At 35.5% G+C, this 22,760-nt stretch overlaps 1 protein-coding gene across 6 annotated transcripts in view; it reads left to right on the forward strand.

The window, feature by feature from the left end:
- The window catches only part of LOC150109686 (uncharacterized), a 576,277-nt gene extending 554,132 nt beyond the window's left edge, over positions 1-22,145 (forward strand). For all 6 annotated transcript variants that reach the window (XM_090414002.1, XM_090413987.1, XM_090413994.1 and 3 more), the window contains one exon: positions 19,813-22,145. In XM_090414002.1, the coding sequence (XP_090270128.1) occupies positions 19,813-19,976 (164 nt within the window). In that variant the 3' untranslated portion in view covers positions 19,977-22,145. The remainder of the gene's footprint in view (positions 1-19,812) is intronic.
- Positions 22,146-22,760: the final 615 nt, after the last annotated feature.

Consider the following 22,760-nt stretch of genomic DNA (forward strand, 5'->3'; position numbering starts at 1 on the left):
TAACCGGGCGACGCCCCAGCCGGCATGAAATTTTGTCATGTTGTACCATCATTTTGTATTTTGATTTAAGCCAATAAGAATACAATTTAGTCAGCTAACACCCAAATTGGCAGCCCATCCTCGTTCGTTCACTATCCAGGTAGATACCCAACAGGGTGCACCACAAGAAGGTGTGGATTGGACATTAGGTCAGAAGCCATGGTCAATTCTCCACATTCCTTTATAGGCTATGTGTAGGTCTCCTTTCAGTAATATAGCTTTGACCCTTAAGCAAGACAAAAATCAAGTGACAGAATGACAGCGATTGTTTGTTACAATAATAGTGTAATGCCTAGGAACACTACTACGGTATCATATATATGCCTGGTGATCCAAAAGTAACAGAAATGGTAAAAATGCAATAATACGAAAAGTATAGACAGTTGCATGATGTGGTTTTCACAGAAATGCACACAATGACATTGGATTTTTATTAATAACGAAAACTTTTATTTCCAGAATAGTTACATTTGTCATCGACAGGTGGTGCTGTTGCGGTCCCGGAGCTGCTGCCTGTCGCTATTTAAACCGTGAGGTGCGTGAAAAACTTTCTGCATTTAACGTTTATTACTGAAGTTAAACATTCTGCCAAGGTGAGGTATGTTCGAGTGCGGCTTTGCACACCTATCGTTCGATGCGGGGTATTAGAAGTGGAAAGGGACCGATATCTTGTTTCTCACTGATAGCTATGATGAAAAGGTTTGAGGACACTGACAGTTTGGAAGCACGTGCAAGAAGTGGGAGACCCAAAAAAACTATTGCAGTTGTGCACGAGACCGACACACAATCGGCAGCTTCTGCACATGTGGAATGCAGTGCTCGTGAAATTTTAAGACGAACCGGCATTTCGTACGGGATTGTGTGGTGATCACTCATGATCATCCTCAAGAGGTATCCTTACAAAATCCAACACATACAGGAACTGAAACCAACCGATTTCGAGAGACATCATGAATTTGCAAATTGGGCTTTTCAGCAGATGGAAAACAATGCGCACTGGCTGTCGAAAGTCCTATGGACTGACGAGGTGCACTTTTCGCTTAATGGTAGTTGCACACAACTGCCGCATCTGGGCGAGATAGAACCCACATGCGATTGTGGAAATCCCTTTGCATCAGCCAATGGTGACAATGTGGTGCAGGTTCACTGCATCATTCATTGTAGGCCTTTTTCTTTTGAGGAAGTCCACAGCAGTACATTTCAAACTGTTTCTGTCACAGGCGAGCGTTATGGAGCGCTCGCTCTGCATAACGCTCGCATATTTAAGAGACAGCATCATTCCCTCCTTGCAAGAGAGGCAAGCGCTCCATCCTGCAATGGACATTTGGCGATGACCGTGTCCTCAGTCGCTCTTTCCCGCACGAATGGCCACCAAGGTCTCCAGACCTTACACCTTGTGACTTTTGGTTATGGAGTTACTTGAAGTCATAGGTGTACAGAGGTCGGCCGACATCATTGGCTATGTTGAAAGAAGCTATTCACCATCATGTGACAGGAATTACAGCTGAAACCCTCTTCGATGCTGTGCAGAGTGTCGTGCCATGTCTGATGGCCATTCTCATGAATGACGGCCATCACATTGAGCATTTGTAATCCTAGCTGCGTTGCGAACTGTACAAATTACTGACACAACGAAAGCGTCATCTATTGGTGGCAAATGTAACTATTCTGGCAATAAAATTTTTCGTTATTAAAAAAATCTTGGGTATTTCTGTGAAAATTGCATCGTGCTACTGTCTATACTTTTCAAATTATTGAATTTTTACTTTTTTCTGTTACTTTTGGATCACCCGGTATATATATATATATATATATATATATATATATATATATATTACTTTATGTAAATCCCTTAGGATTATAACATCAGAACACATTTAAGCTTCTTCTCTATTCCTACCGCTTAAGCACATGATGGATTCATTCAAGTCATACTAATATGTATGATTGCATTAATATATTTTTAGGTTATTTTATTATATGATTAAACTTAAATCTTATGTATGAAATTAATCTTAGTATATATAATACTGTAAAGAAAATGTGAGATTTTTGTAAACATGTTTGATTCTTTTTTAGCAGGAATACTTTGGTCACATGACATATTAAGTTCCAGACCATTATCATGTAGCGAATCACTACTTTTTTTGTCGATGCATGTAACAGTTTAATAATGTTTTTAAGCAGTTATATATGTGCATAAATGATGTAAATAAAGCATTTATTTACTTCAGATATGCAAACAAGTAAAAGTTATTCTCAATGCTGGTCTTAAGGAAACACTACAAACAGTTCGGTCATTCATTTACACCATTCAAAATTTTTTCATTTCTTCAATAAGATTGCCATATTTGCAGATAACCACAATATTAGTTAGTGTAGCACTTTTCACTTCACTTGAATTTTTATCTTTGCTTGGAATAACTAGCAACAATAGTGCAAGGTAAGTTTAGCTTGTGACTTCTTTCAGTGTTCAATGCACCATCATCTAAGTATAATCATTTTAATTTTAGCATGTAATGTAACAGGTTTACATGTCATCTTCTTTTCACTGGAAGCAACAGCACCCTTCCTTTGAATTTCATCTGCATTATTAACAACAATGAGATAGTAGTTATGAACAGTTTATAATTCACAGCAAAACAGATGTAGCAAGCAACAGTGTCGCAAATAAATTGAGTTCATGAATGTTACACATCATGAATTCAGTCATTGATGTAGCATTATGTTGCTAAAGCCATTGGATGAGTAAATGCAGTGTCATGCGAGCGAAGCATTGTGAGGTGGGGTTGTTACTGTACACTTTCTCTGTTTCTAAGCTTTTTCAATAGCCTCCAGAATATTTTATCACTTTCCTGATATTTATTTTCTATGTTCTTTCAAGTCTTCTCAATATTTGTTAGCTTTACAATTTCCTCACTTTCTTACATTTCTCTCAGATCACAAGTCGACTTGTTTGCCAGAAACTTTCATCGTGCTTTTTTTTTTTTTTTTCTGTGATTGTTCTCTAACTTCCTGAGTCCACCATTACGTCCTGATTTTTCCATCCTTCCAGACAACCTTACTAAATGCCTATGTGGCTGAATCTTTTTCAGTGTCTGCCACTGAATTTCTGAGTGATTTGGTTCTTGTTTTCTTTCCTTTTTTCTTGAATAATATTTGTGGATTTCAGTCTAGGGTTCACTTCAGAAAGCTGTTAAACTTTGACTTGTTTGAAAACTTCTTTATGCACTTTTCAATATGATATTTATTAGATGAATTGGCACACAAGATATACAGGAGAAAGGGGGATAATATGATAGTGGTCTATAAACTTTTGAATGGGTGTTATAGCATTTCAAAGTATGAAATTTTTCGTTATATCGAAGGCAGGGAGAGAACATGGGGCATCCATGGACGTTAAGCTTGTTCTCAGTCAAGAAAGGGGTAAGAGCTAGGATTTTCTCACATAGAGCAGTGAGTGAAATAATTTGCCCTTAGGGATAGTGAGTGCATCTAGTGTAAATGAATTTAAGGGAAGGTATGATAGCTGGGTTGTGTAATTTACAGCCTCCCTCGATGAGTCCTTGACTCCCTGGAGGTCTCAGATAATAATAATAATAATAATAATAATAATATTTATCGACCTCAACCAGCCCTTTTTCTGTTCACTGTGCCTCCCTTCTGTAAAACAGCTCCTGAACTTAGGCAAATGAATCAAAAACCTTGGACAGTACATCAGTACTATGAATGAAACTTTTTCCTCCAAAATAAAAGCAATGGAAACCGATTTCGAAGTAACTGACAATCAGCTTCGCAATGCAAGTTTACCCTTGCCCGCAAATAAACTCCATGACCTAATCGCATCAACATTGCATGACTCAATGGAGGCCAAAAACAAAAAAATTCATCGCTGTTATTTTGAACTTTCCAAAGGAAAACGGAAAAGTACTAAAAGAAGACATCAAATTAGCAGAAGAATGCAACATCGATTCTAAAAATATCGTCAGGTGGTATAGAAGTGCAGAACAAATTTTCCACACCTCATAAAAGTGACTTGCAACACACCTACAAGCGCATCAAAATTAATAACAGAGATCAAGTTCAAAGACACTTGCCCCCAATGTTTTATACGTGCTTGGTCAGACCTAACATTTTTCCAGAATGAACAAAGATGCCAGCTTCGAAGACAACTTGAAGAAAAACGTCAAAATGGAGACAACAGTTGAATTATTGACTGCAGACAAGTTAAACTGATGCAAAAATCAAGTGACACATCTAGCATCCATCATGAAGATCAGTATGCAGGCTCTGCATAGGAAATGTGCAAAACCCTTGTGATCAAACATATGCCTCACAGACCCTACATATCCACTTCACCAACATCCATGGCCTAAACTCCAACCTTAATAGTGTCCACTACCATCTTCAGTCTACCAAACCCCACCTCTTTCTGGCAGAAACTCAAATCTCACCTCCCCACAGCACTATTCATCTCAACCTTCCAAACTATATTTTAACTCCTTTCAACTCAAAGGTGTCTGTGCATGCATCTACTTTGACATACCTTGCCAGAGAGCACCCAACCTAGAATTGCCTAACTTTGACTTTTATGGTTGAAAATATCTCTTTCCCACTCAGTCAGATTCATATGCTGTCTCTATTACACCCCTAATGCAACTAACCACTCTGACCTCTTTAATTTCCTCTCCTTAAAAATTGATTTTCTCCAGTCCTACTTTCCGAACAGCGAAAGCATCCTTCTAGGAGATTTTAATGCCCACAACACCAATTGGCTTTACTCCTCCAGCTGTACAGATCTTGCAGGCAGAGATGCTGAAACATTTGCCATCACTAATAATGATCTTACACAATTTTTTCAGATGCCAACAAGAAAACCTGATAACCCGAACCACTCCCCAAACACCCTAGATCTCACCAACAACTCTTCCAAATACACAATGAATGTAGTGTCCCCCCCCCCTCCCCCTAGGTAATTCTGACCACAATCCTGTGGCCTCTCCCCTCCCAATGCAACAATGCTTATACACCCACTCCATACAAGAGTAGCCTGGCATTATAACAGTGCCAAGTGGGACAACCTCCACAACTTCTATACCTCATTCCCATGGTTGGACTATTGCTTCCGGCTTCCAACTCAAACATATGCATTGAACTTGTGACCAAAGTAATCCTCATCAGCATGGAAACATACGTTCTCCACAATACTCTGACCTGCCATTCCCTAACTAAACCTTGGTTTTCCAAAATATGTGCCAAGGCTGTACAAATGAAAACTAAACATACCATAACTGGCTCAAATCAAGAACTCCATCCTCCTTTAGAGTTTATACCCAAGCCTGAAATAAATGCAAAAAAAAAAAACAATCAGTTCTTCCAAAACAGAGTTCAAAAGAGCAAATAGCAGGAAATTAGCAGCCTGTCCAAATGGCAGCTGAGCCTTTTGGTCATGACTTCTGCCCAACACTATTCCCACTCCTATCATACCCAGATGGCTCTATTGCATCATCACCTACAGAAAAAGCCAATCTCCTGGCCCTCACACTTTGCTTTCAGTTCAAAGTGTGAGGGCCAGGAGATCTTCGCTTCACTTCCAGTAAATCTCAAAATCTACCTACCTTCCTATTATTTATCATCCTACTTTCACTCAAAACCCCAGACCATGCAATTCAAATCACACTGAAAGTCTAAGTGCAGATAAATTCCCTCCTGTCACATGGTGGCAATTGAACTTTGGCCCTTGCTAAATAATGACAAATACAATATTTCCAACAATAGACATCATTCTTTTTTGGTAACTCTTCCATAGATTATCAGGCAAAGAACAGCTTACTGTATACCTTTGGTGGTCTTTTGTCAGAAAGACATACTTTCAGTGCATTTGATTGAGTCTCTGACAGAAGGCTTACTTGCTGACTACCTTCTTAAGGTGTACTGTTGCTGTTGGATTTCAGTTTGAATTCACTTCTCTTTGTATCTTGGTCTGCAGATTCCTTTCTTCACATTTCTCCCCAATATTTGTCCCTATGGCCTTTCTCCAATTCATTAACCTAAGATCTATTAATACCCTTTATGCCAAACTAACTTCTCCATCTGATTTTATTCTTCTGCCTCTGTTCTCAAGCACAGGCTTCCTCAAACTTCTTTTTCTAGAATACAATTCAGTATTCAAAAATCATGTCAGCCGGTTTGCCAATGCAGAAGTCATATATTTCCCATATACAAGTAGTGAAAAGGTTTCACACCTTATTATTAACTTATTGTCAACAACTAGCTGGATCTCAGCTAGTTGTTGACAGTTTTTTCACTTGGTTGTAATTTAAATGAAAGATGCTGAGAAATTATATTTGTGGTTTATCTTTTATCCAAGTGTAAGCAAACAAAGCTAACCAATGGTGAGACCACAATAAAGGTTGAAACGTCTGGGTAGTTGCCCTTCCCATACTGCAAAGCATTGCGGGATATTAAGATAACGTGAAGTCATTAGCCTTTACAAGAAGGGCTGAAAAATTCTGATAAAACCTAGAACAAAATCGATATTAAAGCAACTGATATAACCAAAAGAAAAAACATAAGTTACCTTCATAACTCTGCTACTAGTATATTCTTTCTTGTGGTTATATCAGTTGCTTTAATACCATTTTTGTTCTAGGTGTTTATCAGAGCTTTTCAGTCCTCTTTCCTCATATATACAAGTAGTTTAGTCGTGAAAATGCTTCACACAGAGACTTTTTGTTTGCTTACTTGGAACCAAGAATATAATTCTCAGCATTTTAATTTAATTTACACCCAAGTAGGAAAACGTTCAGTTTTATAGTTTAATGTTTGTTGCCCTATTCTGCTTCTCGTGATCATCTGTCTTATAGTTTCACATATATTCTCCTGATTGAACAAACTACTGGTATTGTTGATACCTCCTGTGGATACAACAACAACAAATCAATCACATACTGCCTCAGAAAAACTCGGCAGATTAAATTCTTCCACTGGGATCACCCTTCTTTTACATGCCCAGTCACTTTTTTAAACTTTTCATAATAGTACCCTGTTCCCCAGCTGATAATAGCATTAGATGGGATATTTTGCTTATTTTTATTTCACCTTGCTTCCTCTTCCCCCAATTTAGCCTTCTAGTTGTCTTTCTTTGACTCAAAAGTTTGCTATTACCACTGATTTTGATAACAGAAAATGTTTCAATAGAAAGTCTCAATACTGAGAGAGCTTCAGGATTTGCAATTTTCATGACTAAAATCACCTTGAGTTATTTTAGTCTCTCTCACTCAAGTTATTAATGCTTTAGTAAAGTTGGAATTGTAAATAGAAGACTTAATTGCTACAGCCCTTTTGCAAAAAATATATCTAGTAAATTTGGTTTGTGGAATATATTATTTAGATTTGTGTAGCTCAGTGGAAGACGTTTGTTAAACAGAAGATAGACTTCAGTTTAAGTCTAGTTATGGCTGGGGGAACTTTTTCTAAGCCTTTCTTCGACCAGTTCCTGAGTTAGTCTATCTCTATCACAGGCAAGTGGATTTTTTTTTTCTCTTCAAGAAACTAGTGTTTTTCATCCTGTGAACTCGAGAAAATTGACTGTAGAACCTACACTATATCAGACAATAACATATCTTGTTAGGGTTAGGTACCAAGAGATGGCAGCACGTGTTTACCAGTCTCTTCCCACTTATAATTAGTGATGGTCTTAGGTCAACTATCTCTGATTAACTATTGGTGGAGATTGAGCTGCCCACTCATTGGGGAGTGGGCAGCCCACCAAATGAGAACTCACCGGAAATGCTTTGGGAAGGAGTCAAGGTGATAATACAGGATACAGCGAAGAAATATCTGAGCCCAATAAGAAGACCAAGAGACCCATGGATATCAGATTCAACATGGGAACTAATCAAAAGAAGGCAATTGGAAAAATAAAGAGACACAGGGACTGAAGAATACAAGAGATTACACAGAGAAGTCAGAAGAGCCATCAAACAGGACAAGGAAAAGTTCTATACTAACAAATGTGAAGAAATAAAATTCCAGATGAGAAGGCACAATTATAAAAGACTGTTTCATTTAGTTTGTGACTTAAAGCACAAGTTTAAGGGTAAATTGAATGTCATCAAAGACAGCAAAGGATCATTACTAACAGAAGAGTTGGAAATCAAAAACAGATGGAAAGAATACTGTGAGGAACTGTACAGCAGAGTGGATAAAGAAAATGTGGAGCCCTCTCACTAGGAAAATTTTGTTTTGGAACCTCCTCCACTTAGGCATGAAGTTGAAAGAGCAGCTTAACAGCAATAAGGCCCCAGGTGCAGATGAAATCCCAGCAGAGTTAATTAAGGCCACAGGGGATGGAGGGATAAGAGTGTTTCATAGATTGATTACAAGGATATGGGAGACAAGATCATGGCCTAGAGACTGGAAGAAGTCAGTTTTCATACCACTACACAAGAAAGGTGATATGAAGGCATGCAAGAATTATAGGACTATTAGTTTGATATCTCATGCAAGCAAAATTTTATTAAAGATCATGCTAAATAAGATTGGGGCCAAAGTTGAGGCAGAGATGCCCGAGGAACAAGCTCATTTTAGGAAAGGTAAGGGCACCAGAGGTCATATCCTTTGCCTTAGACAGATCATAGAAAAATATAAAGAATTCAGACTTCCTCTGGTAATGTGTTTCTTAGACTACTCTAAAGCTTTTGACTGTGTTGAGCATGTGAAACTGTGGGAAGTAATGAAAAGAATGGGTTTTCCTCAACACACTATCAGGTTGATAGCCAACTTGTATAAGGAGCAACAAGCCACGGTAAGAACAGGTGTTGGATTGACTGACTGGCTTCAAGTTGGAAAAGGAGTTAGGCAAGGATGTTTACTTTCTCCTCACTTGTTTAGTATATATGCGGAGCACATCATGCGTGAAGCATTGAATGAGCTCAGGACAGGAATTAGGATAGTAAGTAGATTGATCAGTAATCTGAGGTATGCTGATGATACAGTACTCCTTTGTAATGACATGGAAGAACTAGAACTAATTCTTGACAAAGTTAACAAGATCAGTAATAACAGAGGACTTCAACTCAATCTTAGCAAGACAAAGATTATGGTTCTCAAAGGAAATACAAACAGAGAAGCTCTTGAGAAACAAGTGTGCCTTAATAGAGAAAGAATTGAGGAAGTCAGCAAGTTTGAGTACCTGGGATCCATTATTAATGTGAAGAATTGCTGTTCAGAAGATGTCAGAAAAAGGTTAGGAATAGCTAAAACAACAGTCAGAGACCTGTTTAAAATCTAGAAGGATGGATCTATCTCCATGGAAACAAAGTTGAGGATTTTGGATGCAGTTGTTTTTCCAACAGCGACTTATGGATGCAAGACTTGGAACCTAAAGAAGTCAGATAAGTAAATAATAGCTTCTTTTGAGATGTGCTGTTACAGAAGGCTGTTGAGGATATCATATACTGAAAGGCATACAAATGAATGGGTGTTAGAAAAGATCAGCAGAACTTTAAGGCTTCTTAAGGATATTGACAGAAGAAAGTTAAAATATTTCAGACACAGAGAAAGGATGAAATGGGGGACGTCTCAGAACAGTAATAGAAGATAAAGTTCCTGGAAAAAGAGGCATGGGTAGACCATCAATGAGATGGATGGATGGTGTGTATGGAGTGACTGATCTTCAGAGAGTTGAGGCCACCAGAAAAGCAAACAACAGGACTACATGGCGGGGCCTGGTGTGGCACATCACTGACCATACGGCATCTGTAGATGCCCAGTGAAGTGAAGAAGTTGATTTTAGCTGAATATATTATCTTGTTTTGATATGATATAGAGAAAGAAGTGATCATAATTTATTTTTGAGCAGGATAAAAACAAGTCATATATAAAAGAAAAATGTTTGAAAGTTTTATAAAAGAATAATTGTCAACTGGCTTTCAGAGATACCGTGTAGTAGTCATGTATAGTATGAGGGGGAAGGGGGGCTAGAAAGTTCTGATAAACACCTAGAACTAAAATGATATTAAAGCAACTGATATAAGAACATAAGTTACCTTCATAACTGCTATTAATGTGTTCTTTCTTGTGGTTATATCAGTTGCTTTAATATCATTTTTGTTCTAGGTTTTTATCAGAACCCCCCCCCTTTTTTTTTTTTTTTTTATTATTATATATATATATATAATTCTCTATATACCAATGTTGCTGTCTCCTTATCATAGCAGCAGTGTACCATATGTAGCCTTTGCAAGACCTTACATTATTATATTTAAACTAAAACTCCTCATTTGTCCAAGTTAACAGTTTAAATCTTCCTGAAAAGAGTTAACTTCAGCAAACAGCTAACCTCCTGTCATCCTACATGAAATATTATTAGGAAATAAATTAAACAATACAGCTCCAAGATAATAAATTTTTTTGCCAAGGTTTTTTTTTTTTTTTTTTTTTTTTTAATTCGTGTTATTTCAAATTTATAAATGTCTTTAAATTCTTTATTTATCCTCTTGATGCACAGTTCATAAACAGATTTTGTAAATTTTTTGAACAAATACATTTCACCTAAATATATTCAACTATTGGGAGAAATACTATACATTGCATATAAAAAGTTTGCAAAGTGGCAGCATCTTTGCTGCTGTAATACTGTACTGTGGCTAACTATTTTAATGCAATAAATATGAACAAGGACATTCAAGAACTTCTGTAATTTTCTGACACATGTTGCACTTTAATTTTGTAACACATTCCTTCTGTGTTCCAATACAATGAATAACTATTAATGTAAAATGTAATCAGCATAATTGCCTTTCTGAAAATTACAATAAATCTAGTTCAATGCATATTACACTAATTTGAAACTGCATTATATGAGGTATTGATGTCCCTGCAGTATTATTGAAAGTCTTGATTTCTTTTTAGTTCATATCTTTTCCCAACAAAGATAGCATCGTCATCATCACTAGGCACACACACACACTCCTTGTGCTTTTTAAAAATTATTATTCCTCAAACCTTTTTCATAGTTAACTTGTTTGTTAAATTTGGTAAAGTTGGTAGTCTAAGAAAAGAAAAGCATTTATCGACATGTCAGATTAGCATATATTTCATTAAATTTTATTGTTTCCAAAAGTTATTTTTATCTTTCCCACATTATCTAACGAAAGAATTTATTATGTAGACCTCAAAAAAGAATATTGGATAGATATTGAGACCACAATAGACCAATATGGTCTTTACGGTAATTAGCATTATGATAATGATGATGAAGAATTTATTATATTCAAAAATGAAATGATTAAAAAAACCCATGCTCATCAAATTTAATTTGATTGGCATTAATTTCTAATGTAGGATTTATAAACTGTCATGTGGTAGTCAAATTTTGCCTGTGCTTGCTTGCTTGAAATTTCTTTCACTTTTCATACAAATATTTTCAGAGAAAAATAGTTGCAGTGAAATGGCTTGTTTAAAGTCCTTTTCTCGTCTATAAGTTCTTTCTAGTCTAGTTTTATTTTTAATACCAAGAAATTGTTTCAAAATTTATTTCATTTGCTAATTGATATAGAAGAAAATACATATTCAGCTATGTAACTCATCTTATGAGGTTTGAAGTTCTTCTCATCAAAAACACAAAGCTATTTACTTTTCTGTATTATACAGAAATAAAGCTAAGCTATCATAAGGAATTACAAATATGAATGTTTATTATATACTAACTGGTCTTGACATGTCTGCCTGTCAGAGTTGCAATTGATGCAAAGTGCATATTAAAATTTTGATATCATTGATATTATATATAAATATTATAGAAGTGCATGAGGAGTGATATATTTCATCCATAGACATCCATTTTTTGATGAACGCATCCTAACTTAATATCAGCAGAGTTCAGATTGATACTATCAGCATTAGAAGCATCAATGGAAAAGAAAACTAGCGAAAGAATTGGAAGTGCCTGATCAATATGATAGGTGTGCTGAAACAAAAATGACAAAAACAGGTGAGTTCTTTCTAAGCACCAAATACAAAATGTTATATTCAGACAATGACAATCAGGGAAAAGAAGTAGCTATAGTATGCAACACTAAATACGAGGAAAATCTTCAATAGCAGCCAATATCAAATAGAGTGATATGGACGAATATCTGTGCCCATGGTCACAGAGAAGGTTCTACTAATGAAGAATTTTTAAATTTTTTCTAATAAAGACGAATTTTTCAAGGCAATAGAGAAGACAGCTGACACAACAAAAAAAAAAAAAAAATGTTGGACCTTGTTGGGGCTTTAAACAGCAGAGCAGGAAATCATTACCAAACATACAGATATGCTATGGGGAAATTTGAACAAAAGAGCAAAGCTAATAATAAGCACCTGCTATATTTTTGCTCTGGATGTGGTCTAGATATTACTAACACCATGTTCCAACATAAAATTGTGCACAAATTCATGGAGCAAGAAGATGAAAGTAATAAGAAAAGTCACATTGATTATGATATTGTTGACAGTGATGTTTTGTCATTTGTTCAGGACACAATTGAATACAGATTGGATTTGAAACTGAAAGTGATCATTAATTTAGTGTTAAGCAGGATAAAATTGAATTTCATGTTGAAAAGAAAGTGGTTAAGTAAGTTTTGAAACAAATCAAAGTTGAGCAGTTCTTAGCAGTGATTGTAGACAGAAATACACAACCATTATTCAATAAAAAAAAATGAGATTGAAAACAAGAACCAAACCTTGGGGATTCATTAGCAAACCCTGAAGAAAACATTAACTCAGTCAGGGAGAGGCATGTGGTGAGGTATCTGCAAGGCGAGAAAAATCGGAACTAATTGAATTCAGGAAGTTAAAGAGACAGTGAAAGAAAAGAAAGCATATCGCAAGTTCCTAGCAAGTAAGTCAGCTTGTGCTGTTAGAGAATACAGCGAAAAATGTAAGAGTGTGAAATACTATGTTAAACTAGCTAAACAAAAGTCATGGGAAGATGAATTAGAACATAGAAAATAAATATGAGAAAGGCAGCAAAATATTCTCTAGGTTATTGAAAAAGCTTTGAAATAGTACTGCAGAAGGAATCAGAGATGATAAAGGTGACATGAAAATATGAAGATATTCTAGACATCTGGAATGAGGTTTTTAATTACTTTGTAAGACTTAAATGAAACCAGAAGTGGCTGACGAACAGTAGAAAACATTCAAATGGTATGCAGTTGGAAATGTATATCAATATTTGTAGTAGAAAAAGAACATCAAAAACCTGAAATGTGGAAAGGCAGCTGGAGTAGTGATATTTGACCACAAATGCTCAAATCTGGAGTTATAAAAGTTTACAGTTGATTCAGAAGGCCTGGTCAGATGGTCAAATTGAATATGATTGGAGTAGAGCTCTCATAGTACCCACTATAAAAAGAGAAAACTGAATGTGAGAATTTTATAGGCATTTTCCTCACTAAATTGATAAGATTTATCAAGTATACTTGAAAAACGGTTGGTGAAGAACAGGCTGGATTCAAGTGACATAGAAGTTGTCCATATCAGATTTTCATGTTGACAAATTGAGAAATCTTGGGAGTATGACAAGGATTTGTATTTAAGTTCTGTTGATCTGGATAAGGCATACGACACGGTGCCAAGACGAAAGCTCTTAAAAATGCTACAGTTATGTGGTGTAAATAGGACATTATATTAAGCAATACAGTCTCTGTTTGAACTGTAAGTCAACAGTTAGAATTGAAGGAGACAAGAAGATGATTTGATGTTAAATCAGGTGTGAGACAAAGGTGCACATTATCTCCACTGTTATTCATCATCTGTATTTGCAAAGGCTTTCAATAGATTGCCACATGACAAACTACTAGTTAAATTGGGACAGATGGGGTTTGGATGGTAGATTAGTGTGTTAGATTGGAAATTGGCTGTCTGATAGGTAACTTTGGATTCCTTGGAGTGTCGTAATAATAATATGGATCACATTATAAAAGAATGTGGAAGAAAGTCACTAAAGAAGAAAGAGGAAAGTCACTAATTTTGTGTCCCAGAGGTCTGTTTTGGGGCCATTGTTGTTTAAATTGTGTGTAAATGATATTGGAAAAGACTTAAATGGTGATATACAGCTGTTTGCTGATGATACAAAGTTGGGAGAGAGAGTTATGAGAAATAGAGCAGATGTTGTAGCTTTACAAGTGGACTGTATCAGTGGGTGAGGAGATCAGTTCAATGTTGCAAAGTGTAAGATTTTAAAAGTTGGGGAGCAAAGATGGGATACAGAGTACAGGATTTGGGGGGATATTTTAGAGAAGGTGGAGATGAGCGATTTGGGAGTGATGCAGAGAATACTGACATGTAAAAGTAAGGATGTTTTGATTCTATTGTACAAGGCTTTAATCGGGTCACATTGGTTTACTGTACACAGATTTACTCACCAACCCTCTCCAACATCTTATCAGAAGGATAAGATGTTGGAGAGGGTTCAGAGATGATTGACTAAGTTGATTTCTGGTCTCTGAAATGTGAAGACAGATTGAGAGAATGCAAATTACAGAGCCTAGTGGATAGAAGTAGATAGGAGACATGATTGAGATGTATAAGTTGGTAAGGGGTAGATTAGCATGGATGAGATTTTTCATAGAATATCTGGAGACAGTGAGAACGAGAGGCCATCGCTAGAAGCTATATAAGGTGGGTGTGTCGAGAGGTGAGGGGTAGATATTTTGCATGAAGAGTGGTAGGTGATTGGAATGTGTTGCCTGAGTGTGAAGACAGTGAATGCATTTAAGTCGAGGTACGATGATGTGCATGTGAGACTGGGACCTCCCATGATGAGCCTCTTGACAGTAATAATATTGCCAGCCTGGTTGACTGAGTGATTAGCCTATCCACTGTCTAACCAAAAGGCTGCAGGTTGGAATCCCGCCATAGACATGGATGTTTATGATTGTCTGCGAAAATACTAATGGTGGTTGTGGGCAGTAGATGGCATTGGTGTAGATGATGCCATTCACTGCAGTTAGTGGAGACAGAGAGTTGTAGATGCCCCCCCCCCCCAATCAATGAGTCTTTGAACTCCTTGGAGATGTCACTTAATAATAATATGGATCGCATTGTGAAAGAATGTGGCATTAAGCCTGATATTAGAATCGGAGATGTCAAACTTAGCTCTTTGCTTTATGCAAATGATGATGATGTACTCCTAAACACATCTAGTTCAAGTCTCTAGGATTCGCTAACTATATTGCGCAACAGCTATAACAAATTTGGCATGAAAATTCGCAATAAAGACCAAAACTTTAAAAAAAATAAAATAAAAAGGGGGGAGGGGGCAGGAGCGTAGAAAATTTCTGCTGGAGATCCTATAGAACAAGTGAAACATTTCATCTATTTAGGAACAATTTTTAGTGAAGGAAACGAATCTGGCAATAGACAACAGAATTAGCAAAGCTGGTATGGTAGGAGGTCAACTAAATAAATTTATACAGAATGAGAGAGATATTAGTGAAAACACCAAATTAGCTGTGTACAAGGTGATGTTCAAACCAATTTTAACTTATAGATAGGAGAACTTGGTTAGAAAAAAAAACACTTGATTGAAGACTGGAGATCCTGGATATGAGAGATCTGAGAAAGATTGGGGAAGTGAAGAGATGACATCAATGGCAGTATAGTAAAAATGAGGGTATTAGTTTTAAAAAAAACTTGCCATTAAGGAATGTGTTAGCGAACTGATCTGAGGTGGTATAGTCACTTAAACAGAGGAAAGAACAATCTGATAATGTTGGAGTCTTGAGAGATAACAGATTAATTTGGAGGAAAATTGTCAATCAGAAGTTGGTAATGATGTACCTGTCATAATATCCTGTACATTTCCCTTAGGGTACATATCAGGAATCTGCTTGTAAATTTTCTTTCCATGTTGGTAAAATTTGGGATTATAATTTATTTCTCTTAGTGCTACTGTTAATTTCACTTGTGGGATATGTACGTAAAAATGTTCTTTGCAATATAGTGTCAACTATTGGTATCCATACTTCTATTTGTTTAAGTTAAGGGATATTACATCCCATATAGTTTCTATTTGTCAATGTCAAATTTAAATTATTGCAACTGAATAGTTTTGCATTGTGGAAATGCCCTTCCAGAGTGTAAAACCTTCATAAATCATGTTATCTGATCTACTCTTGAACTATGTTCTCCTCAGAAATAGCAATCTAGTAAGGTATAATGAAACAGAACCAGGACTTCAGGATTCCAAATGGGAAATTGAACCATATATCTCTCTCTCTCTCTCAATTTCATACAAGGAGTTTTTGTATAATGATTATAGTAGGATCAAGTATAACCAACATTAATAATTTTTTTTTATTGTTTCTATATTGTCATCAGCAAATTCCCTCCACAGAATATACAGTATATCATGATAATAACTACATGAAAAAGTTATTTCATTACTAACTTCCTATCAACAATTTTCTCCCAGATTAATCTGTTATCTGTCAAGACTCCAATATTATCATATTTTATATTTCCATCTTTTAAGGTGCTTTTTACTGTAGCAATCCAACTAGACGTTGGTTTTCTTCTTTGTTGTGAATTCATTGTCATGTCTACATTCTGATTATGCCAAATACATGTATTTTTCCCTTGTGCTGCAGGTTCTGTTACAGAATGACATTTTGTGGTGTGAATATGTTGTCAACTTTATTGAAGATGCACCTACAATATCTAGCCAATTTCACACACACCATTATATGCTTCTTAACAGACTCCTTGCCATCTTCCAGGGATGATCTCCATAAGCTGTGAAATCTCATATCTAAAATGTAAAATCCCTGTAGTAATCATCCAATCTCCTTGGAACCCAGGTAATATCTGTGTACACTAATTCAGATGTGGTCTTATCAAAGTCTTGTAAAGAGAATTACATCACATCACATTGGATAACTGTTATTGTCCAGTGACCTAACTACGTTATTAGTGCAACTTCCGAATTTTAACTCAATCTACAATAATCCTCAGGTCTCTATCTTTGACTGCTTCCAATAAATTCCCATTAATATATTGCTTTGCCTATAATGGCCTCTGTCCAAAATGAATAACTTCACATTTAGCAACACTGAACTGAAATTCATTGTTATTTGTCCATATAACCAATCTGTTCAAATCAGCCTACGTGGATTATTAATATCCATGTTAAATAACAATGGCTCAGGTACAAAACTTTGAAACATATTGCTGCTCATCCCTTTTCCTCATAAACTAACCACAGCAGACCACTTTCATGATACATCAGTCTATTCTCAAGTTTATTTTGCAAACCTATCCTTTTGAGTTTGTAAAACAACTTCTAAGATTGAAGTTGTTTTACAAATTGACAATATTCAAAAGTATCATTGAAAATATCCATTCCTGTTATCCAACTCTGTCCATTTATATACCATAGAACAAGAGTAGGTTGCTAAAACAAGACCTAGTTTTAATAAAACCATGCTGTCATCTGTTGAGGATACCACTATTGTCTACCCACTTTTTTGGATGCAATTCCTAACCAGCTTCTCAAATATCTTGATGACCACACCAGAGATACTAATTGTTCTCTAATTTGCTGCATCAGTCTTAGCTCCACCCTTGTATAATGGATTATCTTGCTCTTCTTCAACTCATTAGGAATATTGCATGTCGTAAAGTTTTTCAACCCGGTTGGGACATTGCAAACTGTTTTGAACATTCCTTCAATACCCATGTCAGTATAGTTCAACTGTTGTATTTCAGTCATGTTCTTTTAACAGCTTTATACTTCTAACTCATTTACTTCTATGCTTTCATCCACTTCTCCCTTAGCATCCAGAAAAGTAACAGTCTGACTGAAATATACATACCTTACTAAAGTGTAACTTACCAGCTCAGTTATTTCTTGTGCATTTAACACTTTCTACCATCTACATTCACTAAGGTTATTCTTTCTTTGTCTAATTAATTTAAGTTTCATATGTGTGTTCGCTAGACATGCCATTCCAAATATCACCACTTTGCAAACATTGAGGTTGTTACACCAATTCATTGTGTGTGTGTGTGTGGTGTGTGTTCCATCGAGTCATTTTCGACTCCTGGTGATCTATGAACATACACTCTCCATTCAGATCTGTCCCTGGCCATATCTTTCAGAATTCCTCTGCGTTTTCGAAATCCTGCCTGTTCATCTGGCATTTCTCTCTTCATGAATGGTTCCAGTCTTTTCTGAATGATCTTAAGTAAGACTTTACTTGCATGAGATATCAGTGCTATAGTTCTGTAGTTTTTGCACTCTCTTGCATCGCCTTTCTTCAATAAAGGTATATAAACTGATTTTTTCCATTCCCTTAGCCATGTAGTTGTGATTCAAATTTGCTGATATAGAGCTGTTAAAATTTTAACTGCCTCTTCTCTCAGGGCTGTAGACTTCTGTATACTCTTTCTATCTTTCTTTGATGTCTGCAACTTCTATAAGATATCCTTCGTGTTTACTTTTCTATACTGTCACTTTGGCACTGAACTTCCCTGTCAGTTCCCTGATCTTTTTGAAAAGATCTCTTGTTTTTGTCTTCTATTTGTTAGCATTCCTAGTTAAAGTATTTTTCCTTGTCTCTTCTGGCTTGTCGTTGAAACTTTGCATTCAAATGTCATACTTCCTGCAAATTTCCTGTGGCCTTCATTTTCCTCCTTTCCTTAGCAGTTTTGATGGCATCTTCTGACAGCCATTTAAACTTCTTACAAACTGTTGGAATATTCTTCTTTGCTTCTGTTTTAATTATATACCTTTAATCTCTTCCCATAGTTCATCTAGTTCTCTTTCACACATATTGAGTGTTTTGAATCTGTTCTGTATACTAATATTGTATTCAGCCGGTATGCTTCCAAGATTATATCTGATCGGCATTTGTGTTGTTTTCAGTTTCCATAATTTCACATGTATCGTAGCCACTAATAATTCATGGTCTGTTCCACAGTCTGCATCTGGAAAAGTCTTGACAGACTGAATTGCACTTCTTTATCCAGGTATATAGTCAATTTGATTTCTGTATTTGTTCATCAGGTGATATCTGTGTGTACAATCACCATTTGTGCTGTTTGAAGCAGATATTAGCAACAAACAAACAAAGAATTATCTGCACAAAACTCAGCTAGTCTCCTCCTTGCAGTGTTATGAATACCTAAACCAAAACGACATGTTATTCCTTGTTCCTTGGTTTCTCCCGCTTTGATGTTGCATCTGTTACTTCTTGTAACTTGCCATAAAATTCTTCTGTCTTCTTCTGGTGCCTCTGTAGTGGGTGCATAAACCTGTATGATGGTCATGTTCATTGGATGTCCACTGACTCTGAGAGAAACGATTCTGTCACTTACTGGATTATAACCTAATACATACCTAGCCATCTTTTTTCCTGAGTGAGAAAGATACTCTATTTTTATGACTTGTTTCATGTCATATAAATAAAGGAGAGACTAAGTCTCTCCTTTATCAAGACCGTACTGCGTTATTAGAGATGTACTGCGCATATCTTTACCCTGGAATAATTCCCAGTAAGGAAATTATCCCTTACCCCTAATTCATAGCACTTTCATTTTTAATAAAATGAACAGTAAACTAAATAGTTATTAGTTTTACTGCTTTTAATTAGTCTTTAATTGGGGATTTTTCTGTCATGTACATAGATAAAAAGATGTGGTTACATAGCTGCTGCTTTTTTTTTTTCTTTTTTTTTAATTATGTGTAATTTCACATTTTCTCCTTTTTTTTTTTAGGAGGCACATTTAAAGAATTTAGCAGAGGAAGACCAAATGAACGTTTTGGATTTCGAGAATACAGAGAACGTAGAAATGGTTTCACTTCAGCCACTGACAGAGATCGTTTCCGTCGTATGAGCAACCGATCGCCACATGAAGAACAGGAAGAACCTGTGAAGTAAAGAAATGAACAGGGGGGGAAAAAGGCAATTAACATTATAATGCTTGGGGGAGCGCCTTCACAAAGGATGAGGTGAACCGTGATGATATACTTCACTACCTTATGTAATGTTGACAAAATGTTCTTTGATAATTGAAATGTGCACCTCATTAGATCCATTTCTGTGCAGAGGACTGTGAAGTGGATAGTGAATTTGTATGATATCACTCTGCCAATGACAAGATATACAGAGTATTTTCCTTATCAAAGGTGCCTCTATGTAAAATATTGTTGCTAATTAGCGGAGTTTGCATTGACTTCTCAGGTGTGCTACCAGAGATTATTCTCTGCATGAGAAAAATCTGAATATTTGTGCTGTTTCCTGTTTTACTTGGATTGGTGCTGCTCCAGGGTCATTATCAGCTTGGTGTTGAACACACCATTTTTACAGACTGATTTATACTGATAATTGTGATAGCTTTGGATTTTTATCCCTCTGTTATTTTTATTTTATTTCTTTTTTAATATCTTCCCTTCTTCCCCATTTTACAATCTGCTTGGGGCAAAACTTGGAAATAGCAGTTATAATATTTGGGAGTTGCTAGCTATTTTAGTCTTTGCGCAGATATTTTAAAAGTAATAAAAATTCATATGGCTCACAATCACCACCGAGTGAGCTTATGTGTTTGTAGAGGTTTTTTTTTTCAATAAGGTTATGAATGAAAACTGCAACAACGAGAACACACCTTGATGCATCTTTAGCCGCATAATGTAGCTAGGGCCAAATTACCACAGACTTATAAACATATAACATGATTTTAAAAATTTAATTTATTATTTTTTAAAGCACACCTGATCTCATTTTTAGGCTTTTAGAATTGGCTTGGACATTTGGTTATTTTGCACTGAGAGTTTTAAGAACATAAGATCCATATATGTATCTTATAGTAGTAATAGTGTGAAATTCTGAAATGTTACCATCTTGTACCCAGGCAATTGAAAAAATAGAAATTATAGCAGAAAACTGTATTGTGCATAGCCCTTGCTCTCAGGTTTAGGTAACATTAGTTGTACTGGGCTATAGTGTAGGATGTGAGAATGTAGTATTTTGTATATTTTTGTTATCCCGTTCCTATTTTATGTGCTAGGTGTGCATTTGTTTGGTGTAACCTTTGAAGGATATATTGGTGAAAATGTCATCCAAGAAGGGAGGGTGGGGAAAATGGAATTGGATGGGGGGGAATGCTGTGGAGTTTAACCCAATTGATCATTATGTGGCCATGTATCCAATAGGATGAAAGTAACTATTATAACCATTGCTCTTGTGTTATTCACCTGCCTCCAGTTGTGATTATTTATAAACAGTACTGTGATTTTCCTCAAAACATTGGGCTCAAGTATATAAAACAAAAGCTTAGCAGTATCTCTGAGTTTTGGTGCACAAGCTTGAAGAAAAACAATTTTGTATATATAATATATATATCTATATATATATATATATATATATATATATATATATAACCTGTGGAAATTTGTTTTGGCCATAGAATTGTCCATATAAGAATTTAAAAACAGATGATAATTCAGGGAGTAATATGATTATTGCGTGTCTTGAAACTGAATGCTGCTTTGTTTTTGAAGTAAATATTCTGCATTGCTATATACAAGTTTATCATTAACAAAGCTACAGGTTTTAGAAAAGTAGCAAAATGAATAAATTCTTTTAAAATATTTTTTAATTTGGACAACTGATTAACTTCTACAACCAAGGTGATATTTTTACTCGTGTAAATATTTTTACTTTAATTACCTTCTGATGGCCGATAATCAAAAGCATTATCTAGCCATGTGGTTGATTGGTTGTTCACTTTCATTTCTCTCTCTCTCTCTGAATAAATTAGTAAAGAATAGTTAAAAGAAAAATACATAAAGAGGGAAAAATAGATTAAAAAAAAGTTAAAATAATTTTGAATGAGCTTGACTGTCTAGGTCAGTGTAAACTTTTATAACAAATGCCATCAGAATTTTTGGGCATTAAAAAATGGACTTTAGTAAAAACAGCCCCAGATTATGAACCTGTCTTAAAAGATGTTATAAAATTATCCAGAATTCTGTACTCTGGGGTTGATAAAGTTGTTTCCACAGTGGTAATAAATAAATAATAATAATAAAAAAAATGTGATGCATCTAACATTCCTTACTTTTATATATTTAATTAAGCATATACATTATATATACAGTATAAATCCTCAGTAGTATACCATCTCATAAGGAATAAAAATTATCAATGTAAATTTTATATTTATCACACATTTCAAAAATGGATCTAATTATCATGGGGTCATACTGTCGAGGTTTCTGCGCATGGGTGTGTGCATGCATTCGTGCATCTACAGTCCCTTGAAATACTAAATGTTTAACTTGCAATAGGATATTTTTTTTAAATGGTGATGCTGAAAATGGTATTTTCATTAAGGTAGACTGTGTTCAGAGTCTTTAATAAGTATTGAAATTTTTATAATATGAAATAGTGTTGATTATTTATATTTCAGAAATGATGCATTAATTCTAGTAAAATAGGAAAGCAATAAAGAATAAGGTGCTTTACATAATTTAGTAAATTTATGATGCCTATTATATTTACATGAATTTTAATATAAAAACAAATTATGCGTTCTATTCATTGATGAAATACCTTCTTTTTTTTAAGGAATGTTTTTTTCCTTTGATTAAAAGTCTGCATCCAGTGATTTTTTTTTTAATACATCTTGAATGGCCATTCTCATTCCACTTTTTTTCAGTTGGT

Source organism: Typopeltis vanoorti, chromosome 2 (genome assembly GCF_054136105.1).
Source record: "Typopeltis vanoorti isolate ZY-2024b chromosome 2, IOZ_Tvanoo_1.0, whole genome shotgun sequence".
Lineage (NCBI taxonomy): Eukaryota > Metazoa > Arthropoda > Arachnida > Uropygi > Thelyphonidae > Typopeltis > Typopeltis vanoorti.